This window comes from Sceloporus undulatus, chromosome 6 (assembly GCF_019175285.1).
Source record: "Sceloporus undulatus isolate JIND9_A2432 ecotype Alabama chromosome 6, SceUnd_v1.1, whole genome shotgun sequence".
Taxonomy (NCBI): Eukaryota; Metazoa; Chordata; class Lepidosauria; order Squamata; family Phrynosomatidae; genus Sceloporus; species Sceloporus undulatus.
In genome coordinates, this window is record NC_056527.1 from 119,161,929 (window position 1) to 119,177,451 (window position 15,523).

The window sequence follows — 15,523 nt, forward strand, 5'->3', positions numbered from 1 at the left end:
TGTAAGTCTCTGTCCCAGGGAGAGGGAACACTGGGGCCTTGGTTCCCCCAGGACCACTCAGCTTGGCCATGGCCATGAAGGATGGGAGGTGCAATCCACAATGGAGCTGGAGTAATCTGGGGCTCCTTTTAGACCCAAAAGGCATCATCACTGTGGCCAGGAATAAGTCAAGGAATGCCCCCCTCTTCCCAGGCCAGTTTTCAAACACCCCAAAAATCACTCTGGAACATGCAAGTTTCATCAAATACAATTAGGGGAGAAATGCTCAGAGAAACCCCTCCATCCTGAGAAATCCCATTGCCCCATGCAGATTTACACTGGGGGAAAACCCCACTAAATCAAGAGTGACTCTCCAGTAACGTTTGAAAAAGCTGGATTTTGGGCGCCCACCTCCCCAAATCCTTGGTCATGTCATCCCAGAGGGTTGTGGGAGCTGTAGTTTGAAGCCCCCAAACTCTGTAGTTTGTAAGGGAATTACAGTGGGCCTTTGGTATCCACTGGGCTTTGGTTCCAGGGCCCCTGTGGCTCCCAAAACCCACTACATATAACGGGCTGTAAAATGGCATCCCTTATATCAAATGGCACTCCCCGTTTCGTCATTTGAGGCCAGCAGTCCAGAGCATGTTCTTCCCAGGGAGAAAGAAAGGCCCACTGGGTCCAGAGCAAGGTCCAGGCAGCTACAGGAGACAATCAGGACAAGATGCAAACCCCCATGGCCCTGGCTGTCTGGCCCCCAAAGGCCCCAGAGGTCAGCCTCCTGCTTCTTTTGGAGGTGTGGATTCTGGATGAGCCAATACTTGCCCTTGCTCCTCCACTTATCTCCCTGAGTTTCCAGACTTCTCTAGCCTGATGCTCTCCAGATGCCGCTTGCGTACAACCTGTCCCATCATCCCCAGCTAGTTAGCTGCAGGCAAGGGATCCTAGGAGTCGGGTCTTTTTAAAAAAGGCCCTTTTCCAGCGGAGCATCTCCATCGCCCAGTTTTCTGCCCCCTTCCTTGGCCTGGATCTGCCCTTCCAAACCCCTGTCCTCTTGCTCACTTCAGGCACCCAAATACTTGTTTCCCAATCCATCACACTTCAAATAATGGTTGGTTTACATTTTCTTTTCCAGGAAAAGAAAAGGGTCTCCTTTAATGCAAATTTGTACAAACCAAGTAAGAGATACCATGCAAATAAAATGTAGAAATGGCTGGGGAGGGACAAAGTGACGATGGACAGGCAGCTTCACTTCCACAATGAGGCAGATGGGGGGGAACTATGGCTCTGAAACCAAAATCCATGCGTTTCTGCCCCCCACCCGCACCCCCTCCCCCCCCCCCGCCCCCCCCCTCCATTCTCAGGTGGGGCAAGTTGCCTCCACTTTAAATAGATTCTGCAGTATAACATTTTTCTTCTTCTCCATATGTTACAAGTATGTACAGGAGGGGAGAGGCATCGGGGAAGGCGGACAGGACAGTGTGTGTGTGTGGGGGGGGGGGGGGGCCTCGCCCACAGACCCGGGGGGCCCACCGGCCGGGACTTCGAGAAAGACGGGAGGGGAAGGGGGATGGCGAGGGGCAGGGGGGGGGCGGGAAAAAGGGGAGTGCAGGGGAGGGGTGGGGGGGGGGGGGGGGGGGGTCTCCAAAACAGGCTCCTTCCCGTAAGTGTGGGGCCACAGAGACCCCTGGGAAGATGGGAGGGAGAGAGGAGGGTCCTCGCATGAAGTACTCTCCTCCAACATCTTCCAAACGTTCTGCCTCCAGGTGTTTGCTCTGCTCTGACCCACTGGAAAGACCCCTGCCTTCCACCCCACCAAAAGCCACCAGACACCCCTTGGGACAGAGGGAGATGGGGAAAGAGGGCAAAGACTTGGCACAGATATAAGGCGAAGCGGGCGTGGGGGGGGGGGGGGGGGGTGCACCATCGTGGGGTGAGGAGGGGGCTTAGTTCTCAAGTCCAAGCGCGGGAAGAGGGTGCACCCCTCTGAGAGGGGCAAAAAGACCCCCCCAATATTTTCACATCCTCCCAGTCCTGGCCAGTCTCTATTGCACAGTCCTTGAAATGGGGAGACAAACAGCCAGCCCCCCCTTCAAAACAGTTCCTTGGGGGCATGGATGGGGGAGAAGGGGAGGCCTAGCTGGAGTTAAGACACTCCTCCAGGGAGGAGGGAGGAGAGGCCATGGGCGGGGGTCTCCATCTGTTGTCCTTCCGGGCTCTTCCTCTTCCTTCTCTGGTGGCTAAGTGGCCAGGCCCCTCTTCTGTGCGGGGGTCTCCACTTCCTGGTGTTGCTTCAGTTCCTTCATCCTGGGAGAGAGAAAGGACCCCCAGAAAGTGAGAACATGGATCCCCCAAAAGACCAGGGAGCCACATCCATCTGCTGGGGACGGCCTGATTTTATTCTTGAGTGAAGCTGTTTTGAGGACTCTTCTCCCCACTGTGCTCTTTGCAAAGATTTCAGGTGGCACAGAAGACGTGTAACTGCATTGGCACAGAAGCCTTAAAGGCGCTGCAGCACTTTCCTTTTCTCTTTTTTGTTCCACTTGGAAAAGCCAGGCAGAGCTGACCAGAGAAGGTGGGACTCTGAAAGCGTGGGGCAAATGTTCTTAGGGGACCCTTCCATATCTCTCCCCCAATCTAGACAACATGGGCTCACACATGCCATGATCTCAGCCCCATAGCTTTGCTTCCCGCAGGTGCATGGCCCACTCATTCAAGCCAAGAGGTGAAAATTGGAGAACCGAAGCCTCCCCTTTTGCCTACCTGTGTCGGCAGCGTCGCAGGAACCTCATGATCTTCCGGGCGGCCTGGTCCTGCTTCTTGGTCAGGAAGGTTCCTCTGTTGAGGAGAAGCAGTAAGGGGGGTGTTGGAGGGGGTCTGGCAACCAAGGGGCCAAGGAGAGGACATTCTGGGCATGCCAAAGCCCTGCACAAGCCACACAAGGGCTGGCGGCCATGGCCAGGGGTCACGCCTGAGGGAGGACTTTGGCCCTTTGCACAATGACCGCTAAGCCTTCATTGCATACCCTGGACTTGCAAATCCCTCCAAAGTGCAGAGCATGGAACAGTTCTCTCTATTTTGGGCTGTGACTCTCCCAGCATCCGCACACAGCCAGGGAAATGAGCTGTTGTCACCCCCAAAGAAGGAAGGCAACCCTTCCAAGGTCCCACTTTGACCAAGAGGCTCTGGCCAGGCCAAGCTTACAGTCCCTGGACAGCGTCCGTCGGAAAAAGGTAGCGGGCAGCCAGGATTTTTCATGCGGCAGTGGCAGCTGACATCACAAGGCTAAAATTATCCCAGTTCTCAGCACCATGTCCAGCCTTATGTCCTGCCCTGGGACACAACAACCCAGTGGTCCCATTCAGTCCTGGCAGGACAGAGCAGAGCAGAGGAGGCGGCCAGAGTCACGCAGAGATGTGACCGACTGGGCAGTTGGGTGCCACACCAAGGCTGCACCTTGGCACCGTTTGGGAAGAGGTGCCACATCCCTTCCACATGTTTTCCTACCACAGCATTGAATTTGGGATTGGATTGCCATCAAGGCAAGTCCCTAGTTTGTCAGAGAAAAAAATAATAGACATCTAGGAAAAAATATGTTAAAAAAATAGAACAGAAAAATAATTTTAATGTCTAAAATGCATTCAAATGGTGCAATGACAAAGAATTCCCTTATATCAGAACATACAGTGCATAAGCAATGCAATACACTGTGCAAATATGCATGTGAAACAATGACTATCTGGACATCCAAACGCATTTCCACATGCGTCTTCCTTGGTGGTAAAGCAAAGCTAAAAATGAGAATATAGTAGAGTGAGTTCATATATAATGCACATATATACACATCATATATATATATATATACACACACACACACACACATATATACATACATACTATAAATTAGTATACAGTATACTATATCCTAATTCTTATATGAATTATATACTAACTCACTTTACTACATCCCCATTTTTAGCTTTGTTTTACCACTGAGGAAGACGTATGTCGAAACGCATTTGGATGTCCAGATATTCTTTGACAGAAGGGAATTCTTTGTCACTGCACTATTTGAATGTATTTTAGACATTAAGATTATTTTTAAGTTTCACTGTTAACATGTTTTTTCCTAGACCTTTCTGTTTCTTTTACTGTTTGGTTTCAGGTTTATCACCTTGTTGTTTTGATCAGAGAAAAAAATAATGACATTACAAGTTCCAGACGCTGAAAAAAAGAATCTCCCCAAAACCTTCTCCTGGCCAGAATCAGAAATAAAGAACTACCTGTAACTATTTGGGGGAGAGAAAGTTACACTTCAAAAGCAGGGCCATGAATTAGAGTCAAGTTATTCAACTCTATAATTATTCTATGATTATAACTCTTTCTAAATGTAACTATGGTCAGAAACACACTGCAGAAATAATCCAGTTTGAGACCGGTTTAACTGCCCTGGCTTTGTGCTGCGGAATCCTGGGATTTGTAGTGCACTGTGCCACCTGAGCTCATGGACAGAGAAAGCTCAATATTTCACAAAACTACAGTTCCCAGAATTCCCTAGCATTGAGCCAGGGCAGTTTAAATAGTGTCAAACTGGATTATTTCTGCAGTGTGTTTTGGACCTCTTAAAAACTCTTAAAAACATAGTTCTATTACAAGAAACTAGATGCCATTAATAATTACAGTATAATGAGCAATGGTTTATACTTACTTTTATACAAACACACATTTTAAGAGTGTGGCAAATGAAAGCTACTAGAAACTAACACTCATTATACTGTAATAGATCATGGGCTTTTTGACAGGAACATTTGGATGTTGACATTTTATGGCTTCCTCTGATCCATTCTAAGATTCTTCTCTGCAGAGAAGTGAAAGAAAAGAACCAAGCAGTGCATTAACCAACACAGCAAGTTCTTTTTCTCCAACATGATGGCTAGATGGCCATCTGTCAATGGGGATGCTTTGATGGAGAGTTCCTGCATGGCAGAAGGGGTCTGGACTGGATCAGGGCCCTTCTTGGGGTCTCTTCCAGCTCTAGGATTCTATGATTCTAACAGTGGGCTGCCTTTGGAGAGCCAGGCTCCCTTTCAGAAACAACCTTCCTTCCCTGTCCCACTGCTGCCTGCCTCCCAGGACCCCCAAAGACCCCTTCCACCCCGCACTTGCCCCCATGGGACCCACTTGATCTTCTGCTGCATGGCGGTGGAGGCGCGGTGGCCCTGCTTGAGCTTTTCGTACTCCTTGTAGCTGCGGTAGTACTGCTGGATGAGGACGGCCGCCCGGCGGCTCTGCTGGAACTTCTTCTGCTCGTAGTAGCTGCGGAACTTGCTCTGGATCAGGATGGCCGCCTGCGTCATCTTCTTATAGAGAGCGTACTGGTAAGGGAGGGAGGGAAGGGGTTAGCAGGCCACCAGGGACCCTCCTCTTCACCCCTCCTAGCCCCTTTTGCCAGGAGAAACGGGGGTCCCATAACTGCTTGCTCCCTTCCTCTGACTCTGTATCAACCTGGTAGATGGACTGGATCACTCTCTGGTGCCCTTTCACTTCTATAGCTGGCCTTGTTCACCCAGAATGTGTCCTGCAGGGAAGGGGTTTTTGGGATTACAGTGTTTGGGAGGCAGACGCAGTGGTCAAGCAGGCTTCTTCATCATCTCACCGGCAGGATAACGTATTTATTGAACTAAAACCTTGCATCTCTGTTCAGCCCCTAAGTGAAAAACACTTACGTCTTTCATTTGTGCATAGACCTTGAACTTGATTATGCATAGACCCCCCCACCAGTGGGTCTGATAGCCACCCCTCCAAAGAAAATAGACTGTTGTCCTATGCCTACAAGCTGACTCCAACTTATGTTGACCCACTCCTAGGGATCTTCTTGGAAAGATTTGTTCTGAGGAGGTTTGCTGTGGCTTTCCTCTCAGGCTGCTGAGTCACCCAGGGGGTGCCCATGGCCGAATGGGGATTTGGACCCTGGTTTCATGCCACCCTAGTCCAGCCCTTGTACCCTTATACCACACTGCCTCTCAAGATTTTGTCAGGGGGGCTTTGCCAGCCTTGCCTTCTTCGGTGCATAGGAGGAGAGTGATAAGTGCCTACGGTCGCTCAGTGTTTTTCTGTGACTGCGGTGGGATTTGAACCCTGGTCTCCTGGAGTCCAGGGCCAACATTCAAACCACATGCCACACTGGTTCAAGGACAGCTTTTCATCTTGAAACTTCTTCTTTTGAGGTTGCAGAAACCCTGCGGCACATCCTGCAGCTGCTTCCCTGTCTGACTGGTGACTAGGGACCCACTCCCCACCCCACAAACCTTTATTTTCCCACCCTGAAGCCCCCCATTTCCTGTTTTACCTTCAGTGCAATCCAGGTGAGCTTGTAAGACAGAGGAGAGAGCAGGGTTAGCAGGAAGCCTTGGTGGCAGGGAGGGAGGGAGGGCCATTATGTGGGTGGGCATCTGGGTCAGCCCTGAGATGCCCTCTGTATGTTCAGTAAGGGGTCCCCTGGGGTCTCCATCCATTGAAGCTGAATGGTCAGAGATTCAGGACAAAGGAACAGAGGGCCAAAGTCGCCCTCGCACCTCCGTTGGCCCTTTTGTTTGGTCTTCTCTTTCTCCCTCCACAATCACAACTAAGGCTGCATCCACTCTGGAGAAATAACCTGGTTTGACACCGCTTTTCAGCATCCTGGCTCAAGGCTATGGAATTCTGGGAATTGGAGTATGTTTTGGGTCCTTCCTTCCTTAAGTTCTGCTCTGGGCCCACAACAAACTCCAACTCCCAGAATTCCATAGCCTTGAGCCAGAAAAGAGTTAAAAAGCGGTGCCAAACTGGGTTATGTCTCCAGTGTGGCTGCAGCCCAGGACTCTCCGCTGCACAGTGAGATCCCCAAGTGACATTCTGCTGCTGGTGGAAGGGATGAACTTTGTAGAGGATAAGAGCCACCAATGGCTCCTAGCCAGGATGGTTAAGTACCACCTTCATTTTCAGAGGCAGCATGTTTCCCCATCAATCTGGACCTGAGATATGAGAAGGTGCAGCTGGATTCAGATCCCGCAGAGGTGTGGCAGAGAGGACTCTGGACAGATTCCAACATGGCCGCTCTTATGTTCCCCTGAACACAAGCCTCCCCCCCCAAAGAAAACCTAAGTACCCTTTGCCTTCTTGCTTTCTTCTCCCCGCCGCCCATGGCACATACCTGCTTGTATTTGCGGTAGCATCGCTGGATGACTGCGGCAGCCATTTCCTGCTGCTCCTTCAGCCGACGGCCCTGAAAGAGATCAGAAGGAAGATGGCTTAGCGGTCAGAATGTTCCACCGTCTTTCCCGTCCAAGGCCAGGCTTTTCTCCAGCATCCCACAGAAGGAGGCATCCAGGACTCTCCTGGGATCTTCCCACTCCCGCTGAGGCAGGACTAGCAGTCTGGCAACTCAACAGTCAGCCTTTTTCTAAACCAATTTTAAGACTCTTAAAAAAACAGCAATCCCAATTTCTGCAAATGTGTGTTCATTTGTACTGTGGCAAATCAGGAATCTGAACAGGGAAATAACAGCATGGGTGCTATTGCGTGCAAAAGAGAAGGAAAACAGAACCCATGTTACAAATGCATGTGTCCAATGGCAGACACCACCACACCTGTGTTTCTAACAGTGTTCCTTGAGGTCTAGAAACTTTCCTGATATGAAAGTTGACCTGAGAAGCCTGATGCTCTGAGGCAGCCACCAAAACTAGGATCCCTAATGTGCGGCTTGGGGACAGAGGAACGCAGCTGTGGCGTTATGTCTGCAAACCCAGCCCAGGGCCTCCAACTGTGGAGGGCAGCCACCTGCATGACCATTCATCCACTGACAAGGCTGCAGATTTATGAGAAACGCAGAGACCCCTTTTGTTTAACTCTTCGTGGCAACAACCCCAAATACCTTGTACTTGCGGAAGGCCGTCTGGATGATCTTGGCGGCCTCATAGAGCTCCCGCTGCTCATGGTCAGAGAGCGTCAGGAGGGCAAAGTCGCTCTCCATCTTGCCATTGGCGGAGGCGTTGAGGAACTCGGCCCAGCTGGCCGCCGTGGGAGGCGGGGGGATGCGCTCCAAGGAGAGTTCGCCCAGCGGAGAGGGCAGCGGGCTCAGGCAGGAGTGGCTGGACGGAGAGGAGGTCAGCGAGCTGGCAAGAGAGACGCAGAGAGAGAGAGAGAGAGAGAGAGAGAGAGAGAGAGAGAGAGAGAGGAGGCCCAGTGTGAGCAGCCATCCCCGTGCTCCACTGCTGGCATCTCCAGGGCCCCCCAAAGAGAAAGGTTCCTCCCATCTCAGATGTTTAAACAGCAAAGACTGCATTCACACACACTAAAAAAAAACAACCCAGCAGTACCTGCACTGGAAGTTCATAGCAATTGATAACACTTTATGGCTCTCTTGTGGAATCCTGGGACTTGTAGTTTTGCAAAGGGTTCTTTGACTTCTCAAGTCCAGGCCCCTGAACTCCCATTTTCTATTCCAGAGAATTCAAACTACTTCAGCAAACTGCAAAATCCCAGAATTTCACAGGATGGAGCCATGACAGTTAAAATGGGTTGAAACTACTATGGCATTTGTACCTATCAAAAACTGAGCTTCTCCTGTTTTCTGCCAAGATTGCCTAATTAAACCCTATGAATATTTCCCCTCATACTTTTCAAACTGTACTTTTTTTGGCCCATTTCTTCCAGGTAGGAAAACTGCACAATATCAGTTTTCTAACTGCACATTTTCCAACTGTTTTCAAAATGTACATTTTCCCCCAAATTGCACATTTTGTGATCATTTTTTCCCTGCAGCAAAAGTGCACATTATCAGTTTTTCAACTGCACCTTTTTTCAACAGCCAATTCAGCATCTGTTGGAAATTTTCAATGTTCAAATCTGCCTGTTTTTCTGTTGGAAAAGTGCATGCCACTGATTTTCAAAGTGCATGTTTTTCATTTCCAGTTGCATGTTTTGGGGCCAGGTGCACATTATCACTTTTCAAAATGCGTAATCCTTTTCCCCAATTGCACATTGTGTACCTAATTTTTCCAGAGAGGTAAAGTGCACATTATATTTTCCAACTGCAAATCTTGCATCCAACTGCACAATGGGGTAAAACAGCACCCTGCTTCTTCCCTCTGACCCCAACAAGAGATCCAATACCGTCGCCGGGAGATGCTGGACAGCTGGTCGACATTCTCCAGGTAGCTGGCCAGCCAGGACATGGTCTCGTTCAGGCCCAGGTTCGTTGGCCGCTCTCGGAGAGGCGTCTCTACTGAGGCAAAGTCTTCTTGCTTGATGCGCTCTGGAGTGGCTTCGATGATCTGTTTGGCTAAGGTGATCATGTCCACCTGGAGAGGTGTGAGGGGAAAATGGCTTGGCTCCAGCAGCCACAGCACCTCCATCTTGAGGAGGCCAGGACACCTAACCTTGCTCTTGAAATGGGACAAGTGAAAAGGGACAGTAAAAGGGGAACATGGACAAAAGGGATGAAGGAGTCTCAGCTTTAGGCGGTCATGTTGGACTGCTTGAGCCAGGGATGCATGCTCTGACTAGCCAGGATGTCTCTCCAAGATATGTGGGAAAGGATGTACAAGTTGGAAATGTTGCCTTTTTTGGGCTACAACTTCCAGAGTCCCCTCCTGGGGTCTCCCATCCAGCTCCCAACTAGGCCTGGTCCTACTTAACCTCCCAAATAAGAAAGGTTAGGGTTTGTTGTTCAGGGTGGTTGTTAAGGTACTTGCTTCATCCCATGATGAAGTTTGCATTTAGAAGGGACACCTAAGGGCCATAAGTCCAACCCGTTTTTGCAAGTACAAGAATCCACTGCTGATGCATCCCTAAGAGGCGGACCACGCAACCTCTGTTTGAAAAACCCTCATGAAGGAGAGAACCCCCTGCTTCCCAAGAGACTCTATTCCAAGCTGTATTTTGGGGGGCTAAGAAGAGCTGAGAAAAGCTGGCTGGGGGATTCTGGGAGTTGTAGTATGGAAAACAAACAGCTTTTCCCAGCTCTGGGTCTAGTATTGGATCTGTGTGGCCATTAAAACCCATAACTAACAGGCATGTTCTGACAGTTCAGCAGGGTGGTACGGTGATGAGAACACTGGACTGGAGTGAGGGAGATCAGCCGAGCTGCAGGAGGTCACTGGGCCACTGACCTTGGGCCAGTCCCTCTCCAAGCGAGTCCATAGGGCTGCCGTGGGGAGAAAGTGGGAAGAAAAGGGACCCGTTCACAGAGCCATGAGCTCGCCAGCTCCATACCTGCAAGACATCCGTAGATGGGAGGTACTCCTCGTTCTCAGTGTTCTCCCCATAGCTCAGCAGCTCCGGTTCCAGGTCTGGCTCAGGGGGCCCTGCGTGGCCAGTGACCCCCACTTCGTCGTAGTCCATGAAGAAAGGGGGGTGAGGAGTCTCCTGCAGGTACCAGCCGGCAATGCTCTCAGCAGGGGGCACCGGGGGGGCTTGGCAGACGTCCATGGCCCCCTCGACTTCAGGGCTGTAGGCTGGAGAGTCCCGCAGGGCTGACCCACTGGAGTAGGCCGAGGTGACGGAGATTGAGCCCTCGGAGAGTTCTGAAGGGGATGAGACCCCGCTGGCAGTGCTGAGACCTGGGTGGGGAAAGAGGAAGAGCGCATGGAGAAAGGGGCTCACAACGGTTCCTGCAGGGACAGTGGGTTGGATTAGATGACTCTTGGAGGTACACTTGAACACTATCCTTCTACAGTCTCATCCCCAAAGAATAAATAGCCAAGCCTCATGGAAGGGAAATTATCCTCCCATCTCAAAAATCAAGGAATCCATGAGGCAATTACTCTTCTGGATTCCCAACTCCCAGAATCCCAGTTTATGGGAACTATAGTTCTAAAACCTGCACATTTTCCAAACTCAGATAAAGGGAAGCACTGCTGCAGTCAGTGAGGAAAATATGAATAAACCATGGAGTTATCTGCTGAGTGGGAAGGGCAGTAAGTAAAGCAGAGCATGGTAAGGTTCCATTTGGCACCCAACAATTCCCAGAATCCCAGACAAAAGGACCCCGGACATAAAAGCAGAATTAATCAGAGGAACTCATTGCCACAAGAAGTTGTTTGGGTCCCCAAGCAATAGCAAGTAGCAATAGTAAGTACAGTGCGCCCTTTCCTTACATGGGGGATCCATTCCAGTCCCCCTGCGTAAGGAAAAAATGTGTATGCTGGAGCCCCATTGGAAGTAATGGGGCTCACCCTTTCCTTACACGGGGGGATCCTTTCCTTACACAAGGGATCCATTTGCCCTTTCCTTACACGGGGATCCAGACCCCCCGTGGCGCGCACCCTATTACTTCTTTTGGGCATGCCGAGGCTTCTTCCGGCACACTGTATATTTCTATACTGTTCATCTGTGCACTTAAGCACTCTCTAAGTGGTTTACAATGTGTAAGCTTGGTACTCATTTTAATGACCTACAGAAGGATGCTTGGCTGTGTTGACCCTGAGCCCCTGGCTGGCATTGAACTCACAACCGTGTGGTTTGTGAGTGAGTGGCTGCAGGACAGCCATTGGTTGTTCACTGCTTTTTTAAGTCTACAGCACTATATAAATAAAGCATAATAATAATAATAATAATAATAATAATAATAATAATTTAAAAAAGAAAATAGAGTCTATTATGAGAACAGCAGAAATGGCTGAAAGTCCCCATCTCTAAAAATGCCTTAAAAACAAATAATAATGTTCCCTGGGGCATCAATAAAACAACTCTTCTCCTTAACTCTCTTCAGAAACATGGCTTTGTTACACTCCTGATGCTGAAAAAAGGAGATGGTTTTACTTTTACTTCTGAGCTTTGGGGTGTGTGTGTGTGTGTGTGTGTGTGACAAAATGGCTTCCCTTTCCACGTGCCCCCCCCCCCGTGACCCTACCTGTATCTGGACTGGCCGAGAGGGGAGACGGGATGTGGAGGGCTTCCACTGGCCCGCATGAGCCACCACTGGCCTTGCTGGTGCCCCCAGAACCATCCGAAACGGCCTCAGGGATGAGAGGGTCCCCTCCTAGGGTGTCCGGGGGACCCTCCTCCTGGCGCTGGAGTTCCTCCAGGCAAGTGGCCAGCCTGACGTGGCCACGGGACCGAGCCACGGAGAGCGGGAGGCGGCCCAGGGAGTCCGGGATGGCCAGGGCATGGCTGTTCCAGTGGTAGAGCAGCTGGGCGGCTTCCAGGTGTCCGAGGGCACAGGCCCACATCTGGCGAAAAAGAGAAGGGGAGAGAACACAGATAGAATCATGGAGGGAATGACTAGGAAGATTATTCAAAAATATTCAAACAGAAGGAAAATGGGTGTCATGAAATTCTCATGATAAAATATGAGAACCATCGCAGTCTGGTCTATATTCTCTTTCTGAAACTGCGCTGTGTTGTTTGTGCTGCGGAAAGCAAGATTTCTCTGCAGAAAATATTCCTGTACAGAAAAGAACTTTCCTGGGAAGGAAACACCGTTTTTTTCTGCGCCCCCCCCCCCCCCAAATACACAGACAGCTGTTTTTCAGAAGAGTAAGCCCTGAACTGCAAATAATCCTCAAAACTGCAGAGTGTTCAAAGACTTTTGAGCATCGGGGAGAAAACTAACCAAATTATTCACTGTTGCCTGAAAGAGCAACATTTACAAAAATTCGTATGGCTATCATTGCAGTGAATCAGGAATGAGCAACTGTGCGCAGGAGGCAAGATCCCAGTTGTCTTCTGCGGTCCTTTGCAAATTAGTGGCAGGAACTGATGACACTTTACTTCCTGTCACCATTTTGAGAGAAACTGCAGAGGAAAATGGAGGTATTTGGGGGGTAGTACAGGGTTCTGGGGGGCTTGCAGCTTGGATGAGGGATCAATGTCTTGGGTTTTCACACATTTGGGAGGCCTGCTGCATGGTTTGGGGGCAAACATTTCCTGAATATTATACCAAAACATTTTTTGAATGGGGGGGGCAAGGGAACGGGGGGCTTCAGAGGCACTTTGTCCAGCCATGGAGTAAAGGTTTCTCTTTCTTTTTCCTGGGAATGCAGGAACCAAACTCTTCCCTGTGGTTTTTTGTGGTTTTTTCGGGCTATGTGGCCATGTTCTAAGAGAGTTCTCCTAGCACATGGCCACATAGCCCGAAAAAACCACAAAAAACTACGGATGGTGGCCATGAAAGCCTTCATCTTCCCTGTTGCTTTGACAGGTCCCTGACCCTCATGATGCAAAACCCACAGACCTGCTAGCAGTCAGCCTTTGATGCTTCATGGAAGCCCAGCTCCACTTCAAAAGCCACACAAACCACCACCTCCCTCTATTTACTCTATTACTTTCCCAAATTCTCCCACTCCTCCATGAGGACTAGAAGGATGACGTGAGAGAAACCCCACGTGAAAGCTGGCATAACACAGCATGGCATGGGAGGCCACGGTATAGGTATCTGTGTGCCCCCTCCCCACACACACCGCCGCCTTCAGCCATCTTACCAATGGGGTGCAGGAGAAATGGTCCACATTGAGGGGGTCTACCTCCTGCTCTAGGTCCAGACTCTGCACATTGAGGTTCCTGAGGAAACAGATGAGGAGGAGAAAGAAGGGTAAGGGAGCGGACTGGTTATCCTTCCACCTTGGCTCAGACGGCAGTCAGCCCTTTTCTGGACTGCAACTCCCAGAATCTGGATGTCACAGTGCAAATTATCTCACATTTTCTGGATATATTACTGCTACATATTAAATGCAAGATACCCTGTAAAGAAGTTCCAGGATGCATGCTTCTCCGCCTCTCCCACAGAAGCAGCAGGTTGAGGGGAACTAGGGAGGAAGAGGAGCCCATTTGGGGGGCTTTGAGGCTGTGGGGTCCCCTCTCCATGCTTTGGCTGCTTCCTCTGCTGCGGGAGTTAAGGAAGGAGGATGGCCTGCTTCTTGTTACTGCTGGAACAGTAGAAGTTTTAAGCACCCGTTGTATATATAAAATAGCTGACAATTATGGATTTGGACGCCTCACAGACCGGAGACTTTAGAGAAGTGGGTCACATGCACCGGGCAATGAAAGGCCCACTGCTTCCCCCCAGACTCCCCATTAAACCACCAATTAAATGCATTAATTAAAGGCATTCTATTTTTTCCCCCACAGACCACACTGAGACAGTAACTAAATGCATTAATTTATTAAATGCATCAATTAATGCATTAATTAAATGCACCCTGCTTTTTCAGCATCTGCACTAAACCTTTCATTAAATGTACCCAATTTTTTTCAAAGAATGCACTGTCATTCATTAGACACATTAATTAATTAATTCAATGCACCCTGCTGTGCCAGCATCCACATTAAAACATCAACTAAATGCATTAAATGAAGTCATTTAATGAATGAATGAATGAATGAAGGCATTTGATTAACTGATGCATTAATTCAGTGATGTATTAACCAAACAACTTTAATCATCCCACAAATAATGCCTTAATTAAATAAGAGCACTGATTGATGCATTAATAAAATGACTCTTTAAAATGCCTCCAATGGTTCACAGAATCATAGAGTTGGGAGAGACCTCAAGGACCATCCAGTCCAATCCCAATCCTGCCATGCAGGAAGACACGGTTAAATGTCTGAAGTGCATGAATTACTTAGTGGAGGCTGCTGAAAGACAAAGGCATCCCTGGATGTGTTTCAGAAGAAGCCTCAAGCGACTGGCGGAAGCAGGGTGACCAGATCTCCTCCTTTTCCAGGACCTGCCCTACATTTTAGCCTTCTGCCCAGGAGGCATTTCAAAATGTCTTCCATTCTGAGTGTGACTAAGGAGCAGGACTTTATATTTATATGAGTGTCTTTAGCTTTTATTTTGCAGTGTTATTTCTATTACAGATTTAATGTCGAGGGACACGTGTCCAATTTGATAACCAAGGTCAAACTGTGCTCCCCCAGCCCTGAATCCCTGGGGATCTTTTCCCGCTGCAAGGACTCTTCTCTTCTGCTGTGCAAAGCTAGCAATGGCCCTGCTGCTTCTCGAGAGGAGCCAGCAAAGGCGCCAGGGGGACTCACCGCCACTTGATGAGGGTCTCGATGAGGCGGGTGTAGCCTTGGGCGGCTGCCAGGTGCAGCAGGGTCATTCCCCGGAAGCTGACGTGGTGGACGAGGGCCTCGGAGTGGAGCCAGCAGGGCTGGGCCATCATTTTCTCACAGAGGGCCACAATCCGGTCCTCAAAGGAGTCAGTGGTGGCCTGCTTTAGAGGGGCAGAGCAGAGGTTGTTAGAACGGTACCTTCCTACAGTCTCCCCACAGCCCCCTCCCAAAATCTAACCACCCCTTCTCTTAAAACCATTCCAAAGTTAGCCCAGGGACTTGCCCTTGGTTCAAGCTCCAGGCGACTCTTCAAAGAGGCAGCGAAAGACTCCCCGAGATGCAAACGGACAATAAAATGTCAGGGCAGCAGCTGGTCAAGGGTCCAGTTACAGCCCCCCTTCCCGCCACGTCTTCACCCTGCATCTGTTTCCTCAACCTCCCAACACCAAACAGGGCACTGTTGCCAACCCTATTTCCGTTGCAGACCCTTTCTCCTTGAAAGGGG

The 15,523-nt window shown here is 49.7% G+C and overlaps 1 protein-coding gene across 3 annotated transcripts in view; it reads right to left on the reverse strand.

The window, feature by feature from the left end:
* Positions 1-1,608: 1,608 nt before the first annotated feature.
* The window catches only part of CAMTA2 (calmodulin binding transcription activator 2), a 50,234-nt gene continuing 36,319 nt past the window's right edge, over positions 1,609-15,523 (reverse strand). The window contains exons 13-23 of one of the 3 annotated variants that reach the window (XM_042474192.1): positions 14,998-15,176; positions 13,440-13,518; positions 11,870-12,188; positions 10,231-10,577; positions 9,130-9,317; positions 7,889-8,129; positions 7,169-7,240; positions 6,326-6,346; positions 5,158-5,351; positions 2,740-2,814; positions 1,609-2,283 (exon numbers count right to left, since the gene is read on the reverse strand). In XM_042474192.1, the coding sequence (XP_042330126.1) occupies positions 2,217-2,283; positions 2,740-2,814; positions 5,158-5,351; positions 6,326-6,346; positions 7,169-7,240; positions 7,889-8,129; positions 9,130-9,317; positions 10,231-10,577; positions 11,870-12,188; positions 13,440-13,518; positions 14,998-15,176 (1,782 nt within the window). In that variant the 3' untranslated portion in view covers positions 1,609-2,216. Of the gene's footprint in view, positions 2,284-2,739; positions 2,815-5,157; positions 5,352-6,325; positions 6,347-7,168; positions 7,241-7,888; positions 8,130-9,129; positions 9,318-10,230; positions 10,578-11,869; positions 12,189-13,439; positions 13,519-14,997; positions 15,180-15,523 lie in introns of all 3 variants that reach the window. The other 2 variants (XM_042474191.1, XM_042474193.1) reach the window with 2 other exon arrangements.